This window comes from Prosopis cineraria, unplaced genomic scaffold (assembly GCF_029017545.1).
Source record: "Prosopis cineraria cultivar Desert tree isolate PC_DT_omini unplaced genomic scaffold, ASM2901754v1 PC8, whole genome shotgun sequence".
Classification (NCBI taxonomy): Eukaryota; Viridiplantae; Streptophyta; class Magnoliopsida; order Fabales; family Fabaceae; genus Prosopis; species Prosopis cineraria.
In genome coordinates, this window is record NW_026555339.1 from 29,638,950 (window position 1) to 29,655,706 (window position 16,757).

At 30.7% G+C, this 16,757-nt stretch overlaps 1 protein-coding gene and 1 long non-coding RNA gene across 6 annotated transcripts; one reads left to right on the forward strand and one right to left on the reverse strand.

The window, feature by feature from the left end:
* Nucleotides 1–1,709: 1,709 nt before the first annotated feature.
* LOC129318418 (uncharacterized) lies at nt 1,710–4,236 on the reverse strand. 2 transcript variants are annotated; one of them, XR_008595237.1, is made up of 3 exons: nt 3,899–4,236; nt 3,681–3,807; nt 1,710–2,925 (listed from the first exon to the last, which is right to left on the reverse strand). It is a non-coding gene; the product is annotated as an uncharacterized LOC129318418 (long non-coding RNA). The 2 variants fall into 2 exon arrangements; XR_008595238.1 differs by having other exon boundaries at nt 3,750–3,807; nt 3,899–4,235.
* Nucleotides 4,139–7,478, forward strand: LOC129318417 (uncharacterized). Of its 4 annotated transcripts, none has more exons than XM_054963165.1 (4): nt 4,184–4,269; nt 4,587–4,705; nt 4,775–4,980; nt 6,973–7,478. In XM_054963165.1, the coding sequence occupies exons 2-4, from the start codon at nt 4,645–4,647 to the stop codon at nt 7,267–7,269; spliced, it is 564 nt and encodes a 187-aa protein (XP_054819140.1). In that variant the 5' UTR covers nt 4,184–4,269; nt 4,587–4,644; the 3' UTR covers nt 7,270–7,478. The 4 variants fall into 4 exon arrangements, 3 of the variants coding, with proteins under 3 accessions (XP_054819140.1, XP_054819141.1, XP_054819142.1); XM_054963166.1 differs by having other exon boundaries at nt 4,901–4,980; nt 6,973–7,476; XM_054963167.1 differs by lacking the exon at nt 6,973–7,478 and adding an exon at nt 5,401–5,577.
* The last annotated feature ends 9,279 nt before the right edge of the window (nt 7,479–16,757 follow it).

Consider the following 16,757-nt stretch of genomic DNA (forward strand, 5'->3'; position numbering starts at 1 on the left):
TCTTGATGTTAAATGGCCAAACGTTGAGGGTTAACTTTCCTAACTCAAAAATAGGGTAAATTTAACTTAATTCATAACAATATTGCTCTAAAGTGCAACAATGTTGCCCCAATGTTAAGTCTGAGTCAACAAAGTTAACTATTGACACTTGCCTATTTAACGTTGGGGGTAACATTGTTATATGATTTAATTATTTTAAGGTCAACATTGCTACAATAAATGGTTTAAAATATTGGGTGTTCCTATCAAAATATTTAAGAGGCAAAAATGGATCTTAATTCTTGTTTTTTTTGTTATTAACATTTTATGTATTGTTTCCCGTGTATTTAGTTTCAATACATTTATTGCTTTATAGTAATTTAATTAATATTTTAAATAATATGTTTTTTAAATTTAGTATTTACGTGTAGATTTCGCCCCACCATGTAATTTTTTGACTCTACTGTTAAATATTTTAGTTGATACCCTGCATCTCATTTTATTCCGTCTTGAGTTGTTATATATATATATATATATATATATATAATAAGTTAAAAAACATAAATTATGCTCTTTTTGAATATTAGTTTTCTTTTAAATTATTTTAATTGATACCCTACAAAAGTTGAACTAAAACATCTCGTTTACATTAAAATCCTTAATTTGATCTGTAATTGGTTCAAATCTCAATTTTATATTAATTATTTTAAATATTTAAATAAGTTTACTCATATTTAGATACCGTTATTTTTTAGTTGAAATTGAACATCTATCCAGGAATTTTTTTTAACCTCTAGGTTTGCTAGTGACTGAAGTAGTATGCTACAAATAGATAGTGTTGGGATTGGTGAATTTAAATTTATATTTAAAATTTAAAATTTCATATGACAAATTTCACATTTAAAATTTAAAAATTTAAAATTTTTTTTGTTTGGATAGTTTAAAAAATTTCAAATTTAAATATAGTAATAATGGGCGAATCATTAACTTGGATAAGGATTTTAGTTAATAACTGCTTAATTATATCTGACGTTTTTCATTTTTTTTATTATTTGACTACAAGCATGGGTGAAAATGTTTAAGTCCAACAGGTATCTCATTAATTTAACACCTTGTAAATTACATCATAACTGCCCCCAATCTTATAAATGAAAATATATAATACATTATTCTTGGCACATTTATTTTGTATTTCATGTATTTTACGATCCAATATATCTTTTGGTTCATTGATGCTTTTAATCAAATTTTTTATTCAGATGTAGGACTTAATGATAGAAAGAAAATAATTACATAAGTTGAATATAAGAATCATGCTTTTACCAAGTGATTGGTTGTATATGAATCATGTGCATCAAGCAAAAGGATCGAAACATTTCATACAGTTGAGTGTCTTATTAGACAACCATTAAATTTACAAAATATAAGGCAGATGACACTTTGAAGATGTTCAAAACTAAAGTCCTTGTTCAGTATATCCATTGCCACAACCATCATGTTGGATGTCACGCCTCAAAATATGAAGATGACCGGCATGGGATATATCTCTAAACACACCTCCCTTATGTGTAATTCAAGAAATTTTCTTCTTCTTCTTCTTCTTCTTTTTAAATATTATTTTTTTTCCATTTAAAATAAAACCTTAATATTTTTATGAAAATTCTGGAAAAATCTCCCGTACACATAAGATCTCTTGAAGTTTTATAACACAAATTCTCAAACAAATATCATAACAACCAAGAGCTTGGCTCATTCTAACCAGCAAACGGAATATATATCAAAATAAGGATCCTAGCTATAGCCAATGTAGAGCTTTTAGAATTTAATTTACAAAATACAATTTTACAATTCAAAATTTACATTAAAAGGTAGCTTAATCTACAATTCCTCCACTTCCCAGTCAATGATAAACTCTTCAATGATTCGTAGGAGATTCAACATAAGCTAATGAATCTAAGACCAAAATATTTTCCAGTGAATAGCATCCTCAAAATAGAATTTAAAAGAATTCAAATACTAAACTCAAATAATCATGTAAAATAATTGAAAAGATGATAATTCAACATAATAACTTTAAAAATCTATAAATCATAGTCATAACCATGAAATGAAAGTGAATTTGGAAGCATTTTATTCTATCATACTTAAAAAAATTAAATTACTCACACATAAATCAAAATAGTACATTTGATAATTGAAACCATTGAAATTTCAAATGAACGAGTTTATCAAAATTTAAAAATTTTGAGGACTTAACAGAACAGATAACAAACGTGGACACACAATCCACGAGGGTAAGTAACCAAACGCAGCCGAAGCCACAAAATAAACGTGGACACACAGTTCACGAGAGTGATGCTAACCAAACGAGGCTTGAAGCCACGAAATCAAACGTGGGTACAAAACCTACAAATAACAAACGTGAGAACAAAGCCTACGAAACAAACTAGCTAATTATTAACCACAGCGCGCTACGAGCTAACGAAACTGCCGTTAGCAGCAGTGTTTTGTTTAGAGTCCTCTTGAAAATCACATTTCAAACATGCGAGAAAAGTAATTATTTTTGCAATAAAATTTCCATTCTTAATGCCAAACTCGCATGCATTGTTTCAAATCTCAAAATCTGCCAAAATAATAATTCATAGCTAATGTACAGGCTTGCATTAATTGAGTAACCAAGAATTCCAGAGTTTAATAAACAAAAATGATTTCGTCATTCTTGGAAATATATTTCTTGAGGAAAAATAGATGCACATATCATAATTTAATTGTCCTACATCAATATTCTATAATTTCCAAAACTAATATAATTTACAAGAGTAAAATGTATGAGTAAAATACTATTAAAATAAATTAAATGGAATGCTATTCACTTACCTGTCAAATTCCAAGCTTTCAAATATTTATTCCTTCAAATCATGTCAAGGTTCTTTTCTTTCATACATCCTATAAAGATATGAATAAATGAAATTTTAATAAATTTTCTATAAATTATGAAGATTTCTTTCCATTCCCAACACAATTCCAATCTACCACCATCATTTAAAATGCCAAGACCAAAATTCATGCTTTAGAATTTGTCCAAGTATTATGATTTATATCACTAATTTCCTCCATATTTCTTTAGACATGCCAATCTATTCACTTGAGATATAATTCCCTCTTGGGCTTTGAGTCGAACACCTTAAGTGCATTATTTCCAACCATTCGATGTGAATTTTCTAACCTCCATCTCTACCTAACAATTTATCAATAATTATACAATTTTCAAGAATTCAAATAGTTCACAAGTTTCACAAGCCAATTTCAACACAATGACAAGTTCAATTCACAAAATAACAGCATCAAAGTCAATTATGTCTCCCAAGATATTTACTGAATTTATGAAAATTCAAAATCAAGCAACTCCCTCTGCAAACATTTCCTCAAACATGTTACAGGCACAAATCTTTAAATCAGGTCTAGTCTCTTTTATCCAAATCTCATTCCAGCCATTCTCTCTCTCTTTGATAAAAAAGAAACAAACAAAACAAACATTCCAGCCGTTCTCTCTAACATTAACCAATTTAGAAGAAGACAATTTAAGTCAAAAACTCAGTCCCATTCACATCATTCTGTTTTCAATACAAATTTTCAGCTTTAATTCAACTTCTCCTTGCCTACACAGCTACAGACAGCAGCAGTAGAAGAGAAAAACTTACAACTTAAACTCATAAATCAGACACTCATGCGCACAGGATTATCAAGAAGAAGAGCTTAAAGCTTCACACCTCAAACAGCAACGACAGGGGCAGAGAAGGAGAAGAAGAGAAATGTCTAACACCAACGCTGTAACACAAACAGAGAATGGAAAAGAAACATCATTAATCTGAAGCCAAATCGGGAAAGAATCAATAGCAAAAATGGAAAACAAACTCACGACTTGGAACCTAACAGCAGCAAGTCCTCGGCAAGCGTGAAGGGAAGACGAAGAAGGCACCAACTTGACAGAGTAGTGGTGGACTAAATAGCTACAGATACTGGCGCTGGTGATCTCTGTGAACGGAGAAGAAAATGGCGACAAGACGGGGGAAAAAACGGAGGTAGATTGAAGAATCAGTTAAACCTCTCTGTCTTGACAATTTCTGGAGAAGTTGGAGAAGATGGAGATAAGGAAGACAACGACAGTAAATTCTCACAGTCACCAGCGACGCCAAGGAGGATGAAGGCAGAGATTAATGGATTGAGGGTGAGAGTTTTAGGCGGTGCTCTCTCTCTAACTCAATCTGGAGCTCAAAATGACCGAAAAAGGTGAGAAATATCTGCAGAACACGTGTGGCATTTCTGATCTCTCTTTTCTTTACATTTCTGTATTTTAATTTTATTTTATTATTATTTTTTTCAGGGACAGAATGGTAATTTCGTAACACTGGCAAAAATGAAAAAAATTGTCCATCAGTACATAATGAGGACTCGAACACAAGACCTTATAATGAACACTAATAGAAATTTCATTGAACCACCAATGCATGTGATTATTCTTTTCCCAACAATTAATAAAAATATAATAAATTTATCTTATTATTTGGTCTAGCTTTATGATTATAATATGGGTCATTACATTGGAGGACTTGGACATTGAAGATTGTGAAGAATTGAAGCAGCTAATAACAAATGAAGTAGAGGATGATGGCCGTCTCAATTGCACGTCCATTTTCTCAAAACTATAGAGGCCCAAAATTTGGAGGTACAGTAAGTTAGAATTTATATTTCGATGCACTTTTTTTTGGAGGTCTTCAAAAATTAAAATCTATAGGTATCTACAAAGCTCATGAACTGAAATATGTTATTGGAAAATGCCATGACGAGTGTCTATCAAATGAGAATGAAAACAAGGAGCTCCACATTGATCTTCCTGCATTGGAAACACTATCCCTTGTAGATGTACCAAATATGATGAGCATTTGTGTCAAGAATTATCAACTGGAACGCACATCTCAACAGATTATGGAAGCACCAAAGGTAATGACACTTTTTAACTTGTCATTTTAGCATGTCAATCTTGTTCTATTTTCTGTTGCGAAAATGTATATTCTATTTATTCTCTCTTACAATTTCAATCTTTGAACTTTTACATATAATTGATTTGAGTTAAGCACAATGCAGTCTATGTCAAAACATTCAATATCATAGTTATTTTTTCATAAAAAATATGAGAATATATTTTTCCAGACAAAAAATCATCTGTCAGGTTAAAATCCCTGCACTAGATTATATTGAAAAGTTAATTTGGATATTTGTTGATGTGCCTTTTTTTTGGTTAAAATATGAACATATGAGGACAAGATTTCACTACAGTGTCATGTTGAATGGCCTTTTTTAAAACTAAAAAGGAGCAAAGGAAAACAAAAAGTTGAGAACTGTGTTCTCTTTTCTCTACAGGCAGAAACCTACCATAGTTATTCTACTAGTATACAGCAGATCACTGTGGAGATAGTGAATGTGGTTGAAGATGATTCTAATGATCATCATCAAGTGAACCAAATAGCCCCATTTCCCAAAAACTGAAACATCAAATAAAAATCTGGAATTGCAACCAGCTGAATGTTGTTGGAGATGATTCTGATGATTTTGTACAATGAATGATTGTTAACAAAATATTTAAACATTCTCAAAATAGTGAATGCTTTCTAAGCGATCCAGCTTTATCTTTATACAGATTTCAAGTTTAAATTTAAATAAAATATTTTACAAAAGTAGTATGTGTGTGTTTGTGTTTAGTGGGTGAGTGTATATCTCTCAAGCACAAAAAAATAGAGATGCAAAGAACAACATGCTAAATTTTTTGCCTCAAAATATATGTAATTAGTTAAAAAAAATTTCCTATATATGCATGTGAATAAATTCATGTCAAAATAATTATTTTTTATATTTAAATTGATTTAATTTTTTATAATTATGTGACTATGATATGATATAATATATATATATATATATATGGGTTCGATTTAATTTTTTATAATTATTTGACTATGATATGATATAATATATATATATATATATATATATGGGTTCTCTATAATTATTAACTCATGCCAACACATGCAATATCATCATGAGATTTTCTTTTTTCATAGATAATATATATGAGAATGTACCTTTCATGACAAACCATCATACGTCAGGTCAAAATCTCTACACCAGATATTGAAAAGTTAGTTTTTGAATATTGTTATATCATTAGATAATTTTAACAATATTAATATTATTTTGATATTTGTAAACGTATTGTGTTTATTTATCTTTTTTGTTAAAATATGGCATTATTGAATTTGCACTATTATTGAATTTCACTAAGGTGAGATGTTGAATTTTCACTAATATTGTTATATAATGAACGGTTGTTAACAAACTATTCAACATTTTCAAAACAAAAAATTTATGTTAAAGTGATCTAGCTTTATATTTACATGGATTTCAAATTTAAAATACTTCGCAAAAGTAGAGCCTGTTTTCTGTAGTTTTGTATGTGACAGGGTGAGTGCGTATATCGCACACTCACAAAATATAACAACATTAAATATATAAAATTTGTTAAAAAAACTTCTTTGTATATATACAAGTCAATAGATTAATTTATGTCAAAAAATCATTTTGATATTTAAATTTAAAATTATTTGACTATGGTGTCTGTGTGTTTGTGTGTGTGTGTGTGTGTGTTTATTAATTAATATCAACAGATACAATATCATGCAATTTTTCATTGCTAAATTAAGAATGCTTTTCGTGACAAAAAACTCATCTGACTAAATATTGGAAACTTATTTGGATATTGTTATATCATTAGATAATTTTGTTGATGTTAATAATACTTGATATTTGTAAATGAGTGTATTTTGAATATTAATCCTTTTTTTTTGGGTTAAAATATGATGATATTGAATTTGCATTGTTATTGAATTTCACTAAGGTAGAATGTTAAATTTACATTTCTATCAATCGGAAAACTTGTAGGAAATTAAGGAGCATATGGAAGATGTCACAAGTGAAGCAGCAAAGGAATCTGAAGTACAAGAGATTGTTAATGTTGACAAACCACTCTACCCAAGTGTGGGCACCCAATATTTTCTCAACTTCTGCAATGTGAAAGAAATAAAAATTGCTGGAAACAAAAAGTTGAAAACTATGTTCTCTCTCTCTACATGTAGAAGCCTATCACAGTTGTCTATGTTGGACATAAGTCACTGTGAGGAATTAGTTAATGTTGTTGAAGAAGATTTTAATGGTCATCATCAAATGAACTATATATAGCTCCATTTTCCCGAAACTGGAGCATCTAGAAATCTGGTTGTGCAACAAGCTGGAGTCTATATTTCCTTTCTCTCTGGTTGGTGGTTTTCAAAAATTAAAATATTTGGACATCATGGAAGCTGCTGAGTTTAAATACATTTTTGGGAAATGTATTATAATATGCATTTCCTATGTTTATTTGATTCTTTTTCTTGGAATTTTTCCTTTTGTTACAACGGATTGCTTAGCATTTAAACTTGGACATCAAGAACATATGTTCTTACATAAAAATTTGTCATGTCAAGACATGAAATTACTAAATTTTCATGCATAGATATTTATAATTTAGTTTTCATTTAAAATTCGTGTATGTATGTATATATATATATATATGCCTTTAGTCAAATTCTTAAAGTAGATGTCGTTAATTAAGAAAGTAATTAAGAACCTTAAATTGAATCTAATTATTTCCACTAAATACTTTAAAATAAAGATGCACCATATGTTTACCAATAAGAGCAAGTAAACACGGATCAACTTCTAAAGTACATAGACATTATATAACATTAGGTAGATATAATTAAGCATAATCCATGTCAAAATGTCTCCGTCAGCGTTCCAGGCGTCAATAGATAAACTCTCTCTTTTAATAATCCCTATTGAGACATTCATTAATAATAGTATATATTGAAAATTTGCATAATTTATGAATGCGATAATTTTAATTCATACTGAAATTTTGAATTGATGTATTTTTGTTAGGACGTGATGAAAATTATAAAGGATATGCAGAAGTTGACATATCTTCGAGTAAGCAATTCCAGCATAGAAGATGTTCTTAATTTGGAAGTGGAAATTGAAATCCGGTGACATTAAGCTTAGACAAAATGATTTTCGAAAATCAACGTGAGTTGTGGCATATATGCAAGGGTCCCAAATATATTTTGATCCTCCATAATCTTTGCCAACTATGTATCAAAGCATGTGAGAAGCTAAGAGCAATCTTCTCTGTCTCAATATCAAAAAGCCTCTCACAATTGTCCTTTTTAATGATAAGTGATTGTAATGAATTAGTTGACATCATTGAAGAGAGTGCTGAGGATCATTTGCATCAACTTTGCTTCCCAATGTTAACATCAAGCATTACAATAGATTGAAATGCCTTTTCTCCATCTCAACATCTTCCATGTTTCCAAAGTTAAGGAGATTGAAAATAAAAGAAGCCTCAAAGTTGGAGTAAATATTTAAGTGCAAACAGAATGATACAGAAAACATGGTCCCGAAAGATGTGTTCCCACATATATGGGCAATAACACTCAAAAGTTTGCCAATGCTTGCTACTATTTGCAGTGGGATCAATTTCCAAACTGTGTGATTTCTCGAAGTAATTGATTGTCCCAAATATCAAGGTATGAATTTGAAAAAAAAAAATGTCACTTCTCATAATTGTTAGTTTAAGACTATTAATATTCTATTAAAATTAATATAATATCAAAAAATCTATTGCAGAAATTACTTCTCAACTGCAAGAAGGACCTTCAAATTTGGATTCAAAAAATAAAGCAAAAACAGAGGAGCAACTGTTTGTAAATTCAGATAATGCTCAGGTTGTGCCACATATGGGAGAAACAAGTGGTTCATCATCAAATTTAGCAGAGGTACATTAGACAGACAATTATATGAACAAAGCAAATTTTTACTTTTGATTGCTTGAATCAAAATGTGTTGGAATTAGTGAGCTTAAATTCCAATTTTAATAGACTAACAATTTTTTGTCTTCTCTTTTGCTACTCTTTCCATTCTTGTATATTAAAGGTATTTTTTAACTTATGAATCTTACATACAAATAAAAATTTGTTATTTAATTGGAAATACAAAACCATAACAATTTTTCATTTTTTCCCTTAATAATGTTACAATTAATATCATGGTAGCAGTAAAGCACATAATTAATATCTCTTCTCCTCTTCAAAATAATAATTAGGGCAAAATTATATCCAAATTACTCAAATATATCATGACATATGTATAGGGATGGAGAGAGTAATGAATCAAACTCTTTCAAAAACATATTTTATACATCTAATTTGTTTATTTCTTGTGATGGTTGTAAACTTTCTTTGGAAGAAATGAAAAAAAAATTATTGAAAAAGCTTTCATTTCTATTACATACATACTTGCAGATAGAGATCAAATCCAATAGTTCATATATATTATTCGAAGCAAGAAAAGGAAGCCAATTTTAATAGAAGATGTGGAATAGAACAATGATTTTAGTAGTGCTTATTAATTATGGAACCTATAAAAGAACGGAGGCATTCTGTTGAAGGTACCAAACAGAACAAAGGAATATGCCACATGACTTAGACTAATTTTTTTTTCATTAATATGTACTATAAAAGGTTTTAACCAAAATGCTTAATGAACAAGCTGCAATATTTGATGAAGCTGGGATATAATAACTTACATCAACTGATATTGAGATCCAAAGTTAATTATTGAAGATTTGAAAAAAAAAATACTTGTAACATGTAAGAATGTTGTTGAGTTGAATGTTCTAGACTTATGTTGTTATAGCCCATATATATATATATATATATAGATAAATAAATAAATAAATATAATACTAATAAGGATATATAAGTTGGTGTTTTAATAGTAATAATATTATTTTTGAGAACATGTGCAGCAAGAAGACGACTTGGTGTAGTGGTTATTATATAAGCCCATATATAAAAGGTCTTAAGTTTGAAATCTCTAGAGCACAAGGAGGAATTTTATTTCTGTTGGTTTTAGCCTATATGAAATTACTATAATCCCTCTTCTTCATTTGATAAATTCTCTATTACTTCTTCCTCATCCAGTTGGTGCGCGTGTGCACGCGCACACACACACAGAGAGAGAGAGAGTGTGTGTGTGTGTTCAATATTTCTCTCCAACCTTCTACCATAATCGACCATCCGTCCCCTCTTTACTCCTGGCTATCACTGGCGACGGAGAAGGCTCCCACTGCTCAGTGACGTTCAAACGCTCCTTCATGCGTGTGGACTCTATTTTTTTTTCTCTCCTTCTCAATCTGTTGCTTTTCCTACATCATTCACGTTTGAGTTGTGGATGGAATAAAGGACTAGTTCATTGAGGCTAGAAGGTTTTTCTCACGAGTCTTTCCTTTCCCAGCTCAATCGTGAGCTTTGTGCTCTGCTTTACTGGTCTGTGCTCCTTATTTCTGCATCTTCTCTATGTGTTGTTTTGTCCGTGTTGTTCTGGGCTGAGAAAAACACAAAGCATCAAAACTATAGTGGAGTTGTTGCTGTAAGCTTGTATCGGTGCTGTGGAGTCAGGCTTCTTCCATTGCTGTGCATGGTGACATCGTTTAGATTATATCTCCCCTGTTCAGCCGTTTGTTTCAATTTCTTCATCCTTGTTTTCTGTCGTGGTGAGTCAAGGTGAGAAAGCTTCACGTTTAGGCTTCTCTTGCTCTGTATGCATGTGAACTAGTGATGACAGTAGCAAAAAATTGGCTCCCCTATGGCTGTCTATGACTGTACGTGGCTGAGAAAGAAAATATATATATATATATATATTATGCATGCCTTTTGTTACTGTTGTCCCGTGCTGATATAGGAGGGAGAAGATTCAAATTTAAGTTGGAAGTTTATTCTAAAATTTGATAAATGTGTGTGTGTGTGTGTGTGTGTGTGTGTGTGTGTGTGGGTCATAATCTTTGGAGCTAAATAAATCTAATTTGAATTGAATATGGTTAAAGAAACTATTAAGGAAGGATGGGAAGAGAGTAGTTTGGATATATAACTTAAATAATTAGAATTTATGCACCTAAAGTAATTGGTGCAAAACCTATGAAAAATTTTTTACCTCAAGAATGGGGAAGGTTGTAAGTATGAAGGATAATGTTTGGTGGGAGAAGTATGTTAGTATGGAAGCTATGGAATTATGAATGGATGGTTTTGACTAACACAAATTGGTGGGGATTAGTGATGCTAATGATAACACTTGGATCAACTCTAAATATGATGGTGGTTGATTTGGAATTATGTTAAAAAATTCATTTATTTATATCCTGATAGGGTGCAAGGAAGAACGGGACCCTAGCCAGAATTAAAGGCAAGGAATATTTTGAGAATTTGAAACTTCAACAAGTAAGTGAATAGCATCCCCTTTAATTTATTTTTATTTGTATTTTTATTTTTAATAGACTTTCATTGAAATATTTTACACTTATGAATTACATTAGTTTTGAAACTTTGAAATATCGATACTAGATAGTTGGAGGATGATTTATGCATTTATTTCCTCAAGGAATATATTTTAAAGATTTATAAAATTATTTGGTTTAGTAAACTTTTGAAAGCCTTAGTTATTCAAATAACGCAAGCTTGTACATTATTTATGAAATGCTATTTTCAACAAGTCTTAAATTAAAATTTAAAATAATTCATGCGAGTTTGATATTAAAAATACAGATTGTATTTCAGAAATAATTATTCTTCTCGCATGGCTGATACGTGATTTTTGAGAGAACTTTAAACAGAACACTGCTGCTAACAGTAGTTAAACGCTAGCTAGTTTGTTTTGTGAGTTTTATTCTCACGTCTGGTATTCGTGAGCTTTGTACCTGTATTTGGTTATTTACTCTCGTGGACTGTGTGTCTATGTTTGTTTCGTAGCTTCGGCTGCGTTTGATTACTTACCCTCGTGGACTGGTGTATCCACGTTTGTTTTCATGGCATAAGCCGCATTTAGTTATTTACCCTCATGGACTGTGTGTCCACGTTTGTAACCTGTTCTGTTGAGTTCTCAAAATTTTAAATGTTGATTAATATGTGTTTTTTGAAATTTACATGATTTTGACTAGCAATTGTACCACTTTGAGTTATATGTGAGTAAATTGTTTTCTTTAAGCATGATAACAGAAATTGTTTTCAATTTACTCTTATTTTACAATTATGGTTATGACTTATAGGCTTATAAATTTTTTAATGGAATTATTTTTAATTAGTTGACACCATTATTAGAGTTTGTTGATTTAAATTTTAAGAATTTTACCATGAGAATGCTATTCACTGAAAAATTTATTTTGGCCTCAAATTTGTTAGCTGACGCTAATCCCACTATCGACCTCAAAAGGGCAAAATAGCTACAGTGAGTGGAAATTTTTGATTGGCACTATTACTTTTAATGTAAATATATAATTCGTATGTCTTTTTGATTTAAAAGAAAGATTAGATGCTCCACATAGATTGTTGATAAACTTTATTTTGGTTTGTATATTGGTTGCTGGCTGGAAGGAGCTACGCTCCTGATTTATACTGTTATCTGTAAAATTTTCTGTTGTAAAATTTTCGAGAGATCCTAGTTATAGGGAAGGTTCTGCCAAAACTTGAACAAAAACGTTGAAATCTTCTTATGATAAGTAATATTAACAGTGTTATAAATTTTATATAATCTGATTATTAAAAAAATGAATTGAATTTTTCATGTTAGGGCTTACGGAAATGCGAGATATAGTTTGCACCTGTGCCGGTCACCCTCTATTTTTGGGGTGTGACATATGTGCACATAAAAAATGTAGCAAAATTACTTCATGAATAAAATGTATCTTTTTGATATTGTAGATTAAGGAAGAAACATTAATGGAAGTTCAAGCTAAAGATCCTACTCCTTCTTTAGAGAAACATGTATGAAAAACTTTAGCAGCTGAATCAAAATTGAGAAGGACATCTGTACATGTAAGTTTATGGATTATTTTAAGTAATTTCAACATGATAAAAAGTTCCATCTCAAATTGGTCAAAATGATTTTCTGCTAATTATTTAATATTTCCTACAGGAGTTTGATGATGAACGTGAAACAAGCAATTCAACTACGCAGCTCCAACATGAGGATCTTGCAGAAACAAAATCCACCATTAAAGCTTCTCATAAAACTAGTATACCATTTGATGATGATGTATGTTACAGAATAGAAGACTATTTATTTTTAAGTTTCATCAATACAAAATATGATATCTTATTCATTACTATGGTAGCAACTATGGCAGCTGATTTAGCAGCAAGAAACTCATCTTCAGAATTAATCACTTCTCTCCAAAAAGGGTTCCCATCTTCAACTAAACATGTACCTTTTTCTCTACCCATTGCTTCCTTTAAGATTTATTTGATGCTGTTGGAATCAAGAAGAAAAACAGTTGGGGAAAAGATGATTGTTGTATACTTGAACTCTTCACAAAACATCAAAGGATCTAAAAATTCTAATTAAACAAATTGATGCTTACATATCTTTTGTTACTTTCATAGAATGTTGCTGAAAGCTTTCCAGAAAACACTTCAGATTTGAAAACTAGAATGGCTGCCGTATTAGTTTGTTCGCAACCAGGAGGCCCGCAATATGGTCCATCTACATTGGTAAGCTCATATATCTAGTCTCAAATTTAGTTTTGTTATTTATATATTTAAATGTTTGCAGAAAAGATCTATGAACTAATAAAGTGACCTTAGTGAACTACTATTTATATCTTGTGGTGTGATTCAGAGTCATGAAGAAACAAAGATGGAAGTTGGCAAAGTAATTGTTCCTATGTCAAAATTACTAGCAACAACTGCATCTGATTTTGAGGTAATTAAAATGTAAAATCTAACTTGTTTATGATAAATCTGAATATCTCAATTCATATGTATAATAAAATATGATAGAATAAAGTAATTCATGCGTACCTGAAGAATCCATGAATGCTAGAAAAATCTCGATTACCTCGAGTATTGGCAGGTACACAACCCACAGATCCTCAAAGCCTTCAGAGAGTTCAGAGATAATGGAAGTAGAAGAAATGAGTTGTGTGTTTACGGTTATCGACTAATCGTCTTATATAGATCAGATCGGTAACCGCCTTATTAAATAATAAATAATTATATATCTTATTATCTCTGACTCAGTCAGTTAAGAGATAGGGAATAACTGACAGCTACTGGGTTGTGGGTTGGGCCTCTGCCCATTGGGCTCACTTGTGTGGTCCTCCTATCACGGTCTACACAAGATCATAAAGACCAATCTGTTTGGGCTTATTAATTAATGTTAATCCATAATTAAATAAATATTCCAACAGTTTATGTATCTAACCAACTCTTTTTATATGACAATGGATTGTTGGACGGTCAAGAGCAGAACTAAATTTGGTAGATGTACTCAATTCTGTAGAAGCAACAAGTGATATCATAGCTCCTCATCAAACGAAAGGACCCTTTTTTGTTATTTTAAAATGTTGCATAACTTAAAAAGTATAATTGCAAAGATAAATTTAATCAATTGATGAAGTTATTTTGTTAAACAAATTTTATGTTTTGATGTTATTCAGAGCTTAGAAACAGGAAATAATACTGTAGGAAAAGCTACAGCCTTAGCGTTAAAAACAGGTTCATTAACTTCGAAGGTGATCTCTGTGATATCTCCTAGTTCTTTTATCTATCAGTCACTTAATGAGTTGATTTGATCAGATTTTTTTGATGGTTTTGAATAAGATGCGAAAATTGATTAGAAGGGTTGAGACTAGTTCAATTGTAAATACATATTCACACTTGGCATTTATGATTATAATTTTGATAATGATGTGAAAACAATTGCACTAATGACCAAATACTTTCATGTCCTTTTGTATAATTGGGAAGAGCACAAGTAGTGAAAAAAAAAGACCTTCTTCATGTTTACTAGGTTTCTAGCATGAAAGAAAAATATGAACAAGACTCTCAAGAAAATGACGAACCAGAGGAAGCTGTAATAGCAATTCAATCAACTGATTCAGAGTCAAGGAAGCAAACTAGATTATCATCCATTACTGAACAAATAAATTAATTAATGCATTAGTAGTAACAAATCATTTGTTAATGGAAGTCCCACTAAAGAAAATATATTAGATGGCTTAATCTTTTAATTGCTCAAATTACTTTATTTTATGAATCAATGAAATTGTTCATTAAACATATTTTATCTTTTGATATTATATAGAGCTTAGAAATAGGGAAAGGAGCTATTAGAGTACATTTTTCACAGGAACCGATAGCTGCTACTTCAACAAATCCAAAGGTAATAAAAATAACTTTTCCAAACTCTATCTGTTATAACATTATAGAACAACTTTTGATTTTTTATGATTAATGAATATTCAATGGATTAAACAAGAAGATTCTAGTGTTTTTCATAATGCTACAATAGTTAAGGGTACTCTTGCATACTTATGTGGCGAGTGAACCTCCAACATTTTTCTTTTCTTTTGTTTTTTCTTTTAAATTATTCAGAGCACAAAAGATAGAGTGGAACAAGATCTTAAAGAGAATTATGTAGAAGATGATGTCATGACAGTAATTCACTCAACTAATTCCGATTCAAGGAACCAATCTACAGGACCAATTAGCAATCTCTCAGGAAAAGATTCTGCACACGTAAGTTTATCTTCCTTTTTTATTTATAGAATTGAGGTATTCTGAAAAGAGATATATCATATTATTGATGTTTTTTATAGTACAAATTGAGGAAGAAGTAAAAGAAATTGTTGACAATGTTACTACTAGAAACTTAGAATTCATGAAATACAGAACCAAATGAAGGGATTTGTTTATATAATTTGTTTTCTTTTCCTATTTTGTGTAGGATACTACAGAAGCAAGATATTCTAGCGTTCAAAAGGAACGTAAATTAGAGAATCCCATAAAAACATACATTCCTGTCATAACTCCTCCCCATCATCATAAGTGTCTCTCTTGATTACATTGATAATTTTATGCATTTTCCTTCAATACTACTCTGCTAACTTCCTTAATTGTAATAGAAACACAAAGTGGTGGTGTTGGCTCTTCTTCTCCAATATCAAGGATTTGTGATATTTTCCAGTATGTGGAGTTGAAAGATGATGAAGTGGCTTTACTTGCACATGCACTCAAGCAATATCCTCAACTAATGCTACCTCATGAACATTTTACCAATCGAGTAATGGCTTTCTCCTACAGAGTGCTTGTTGACATTTTGATCATGCTAGCCACCAAGACTCCATATAGCATTACAGAATTAGAAAAGTCAACCTTGGAGGCTAACCTACAGGAAGCAGCTTTTCTTGGCTTCAACAAAGAATGGGTTGATTCAGTTCGGGCAAGAGTTTTTGGTGTCGACAAGTCTGATGTCTTGGCGGCAAAAGAGAAAATTCAAGTGATTGAGATTGAGCTAGAGACATGCAACATTGCATTGGAACAAGTTCGAAAGCAAAGAGTAGAAATTGATTCTCAATTGTCAGGTCTCTTGGAAGATCGCAAGAAATTGATTTCCAAGGTAGCAGAGTTTAGAGGAATAATAAGTGTCAAGGATAGACCATTCGACATTTAAGAGTATTTGCTTGAGTGCTTTTTTATTTCATTTGTCTTGAAAGATTAAAAGTAATGCATATGCATGATATAGACCAATATTTTTCCTATATTCAATAAAGTTAAACTATGATGTATTAATAAATT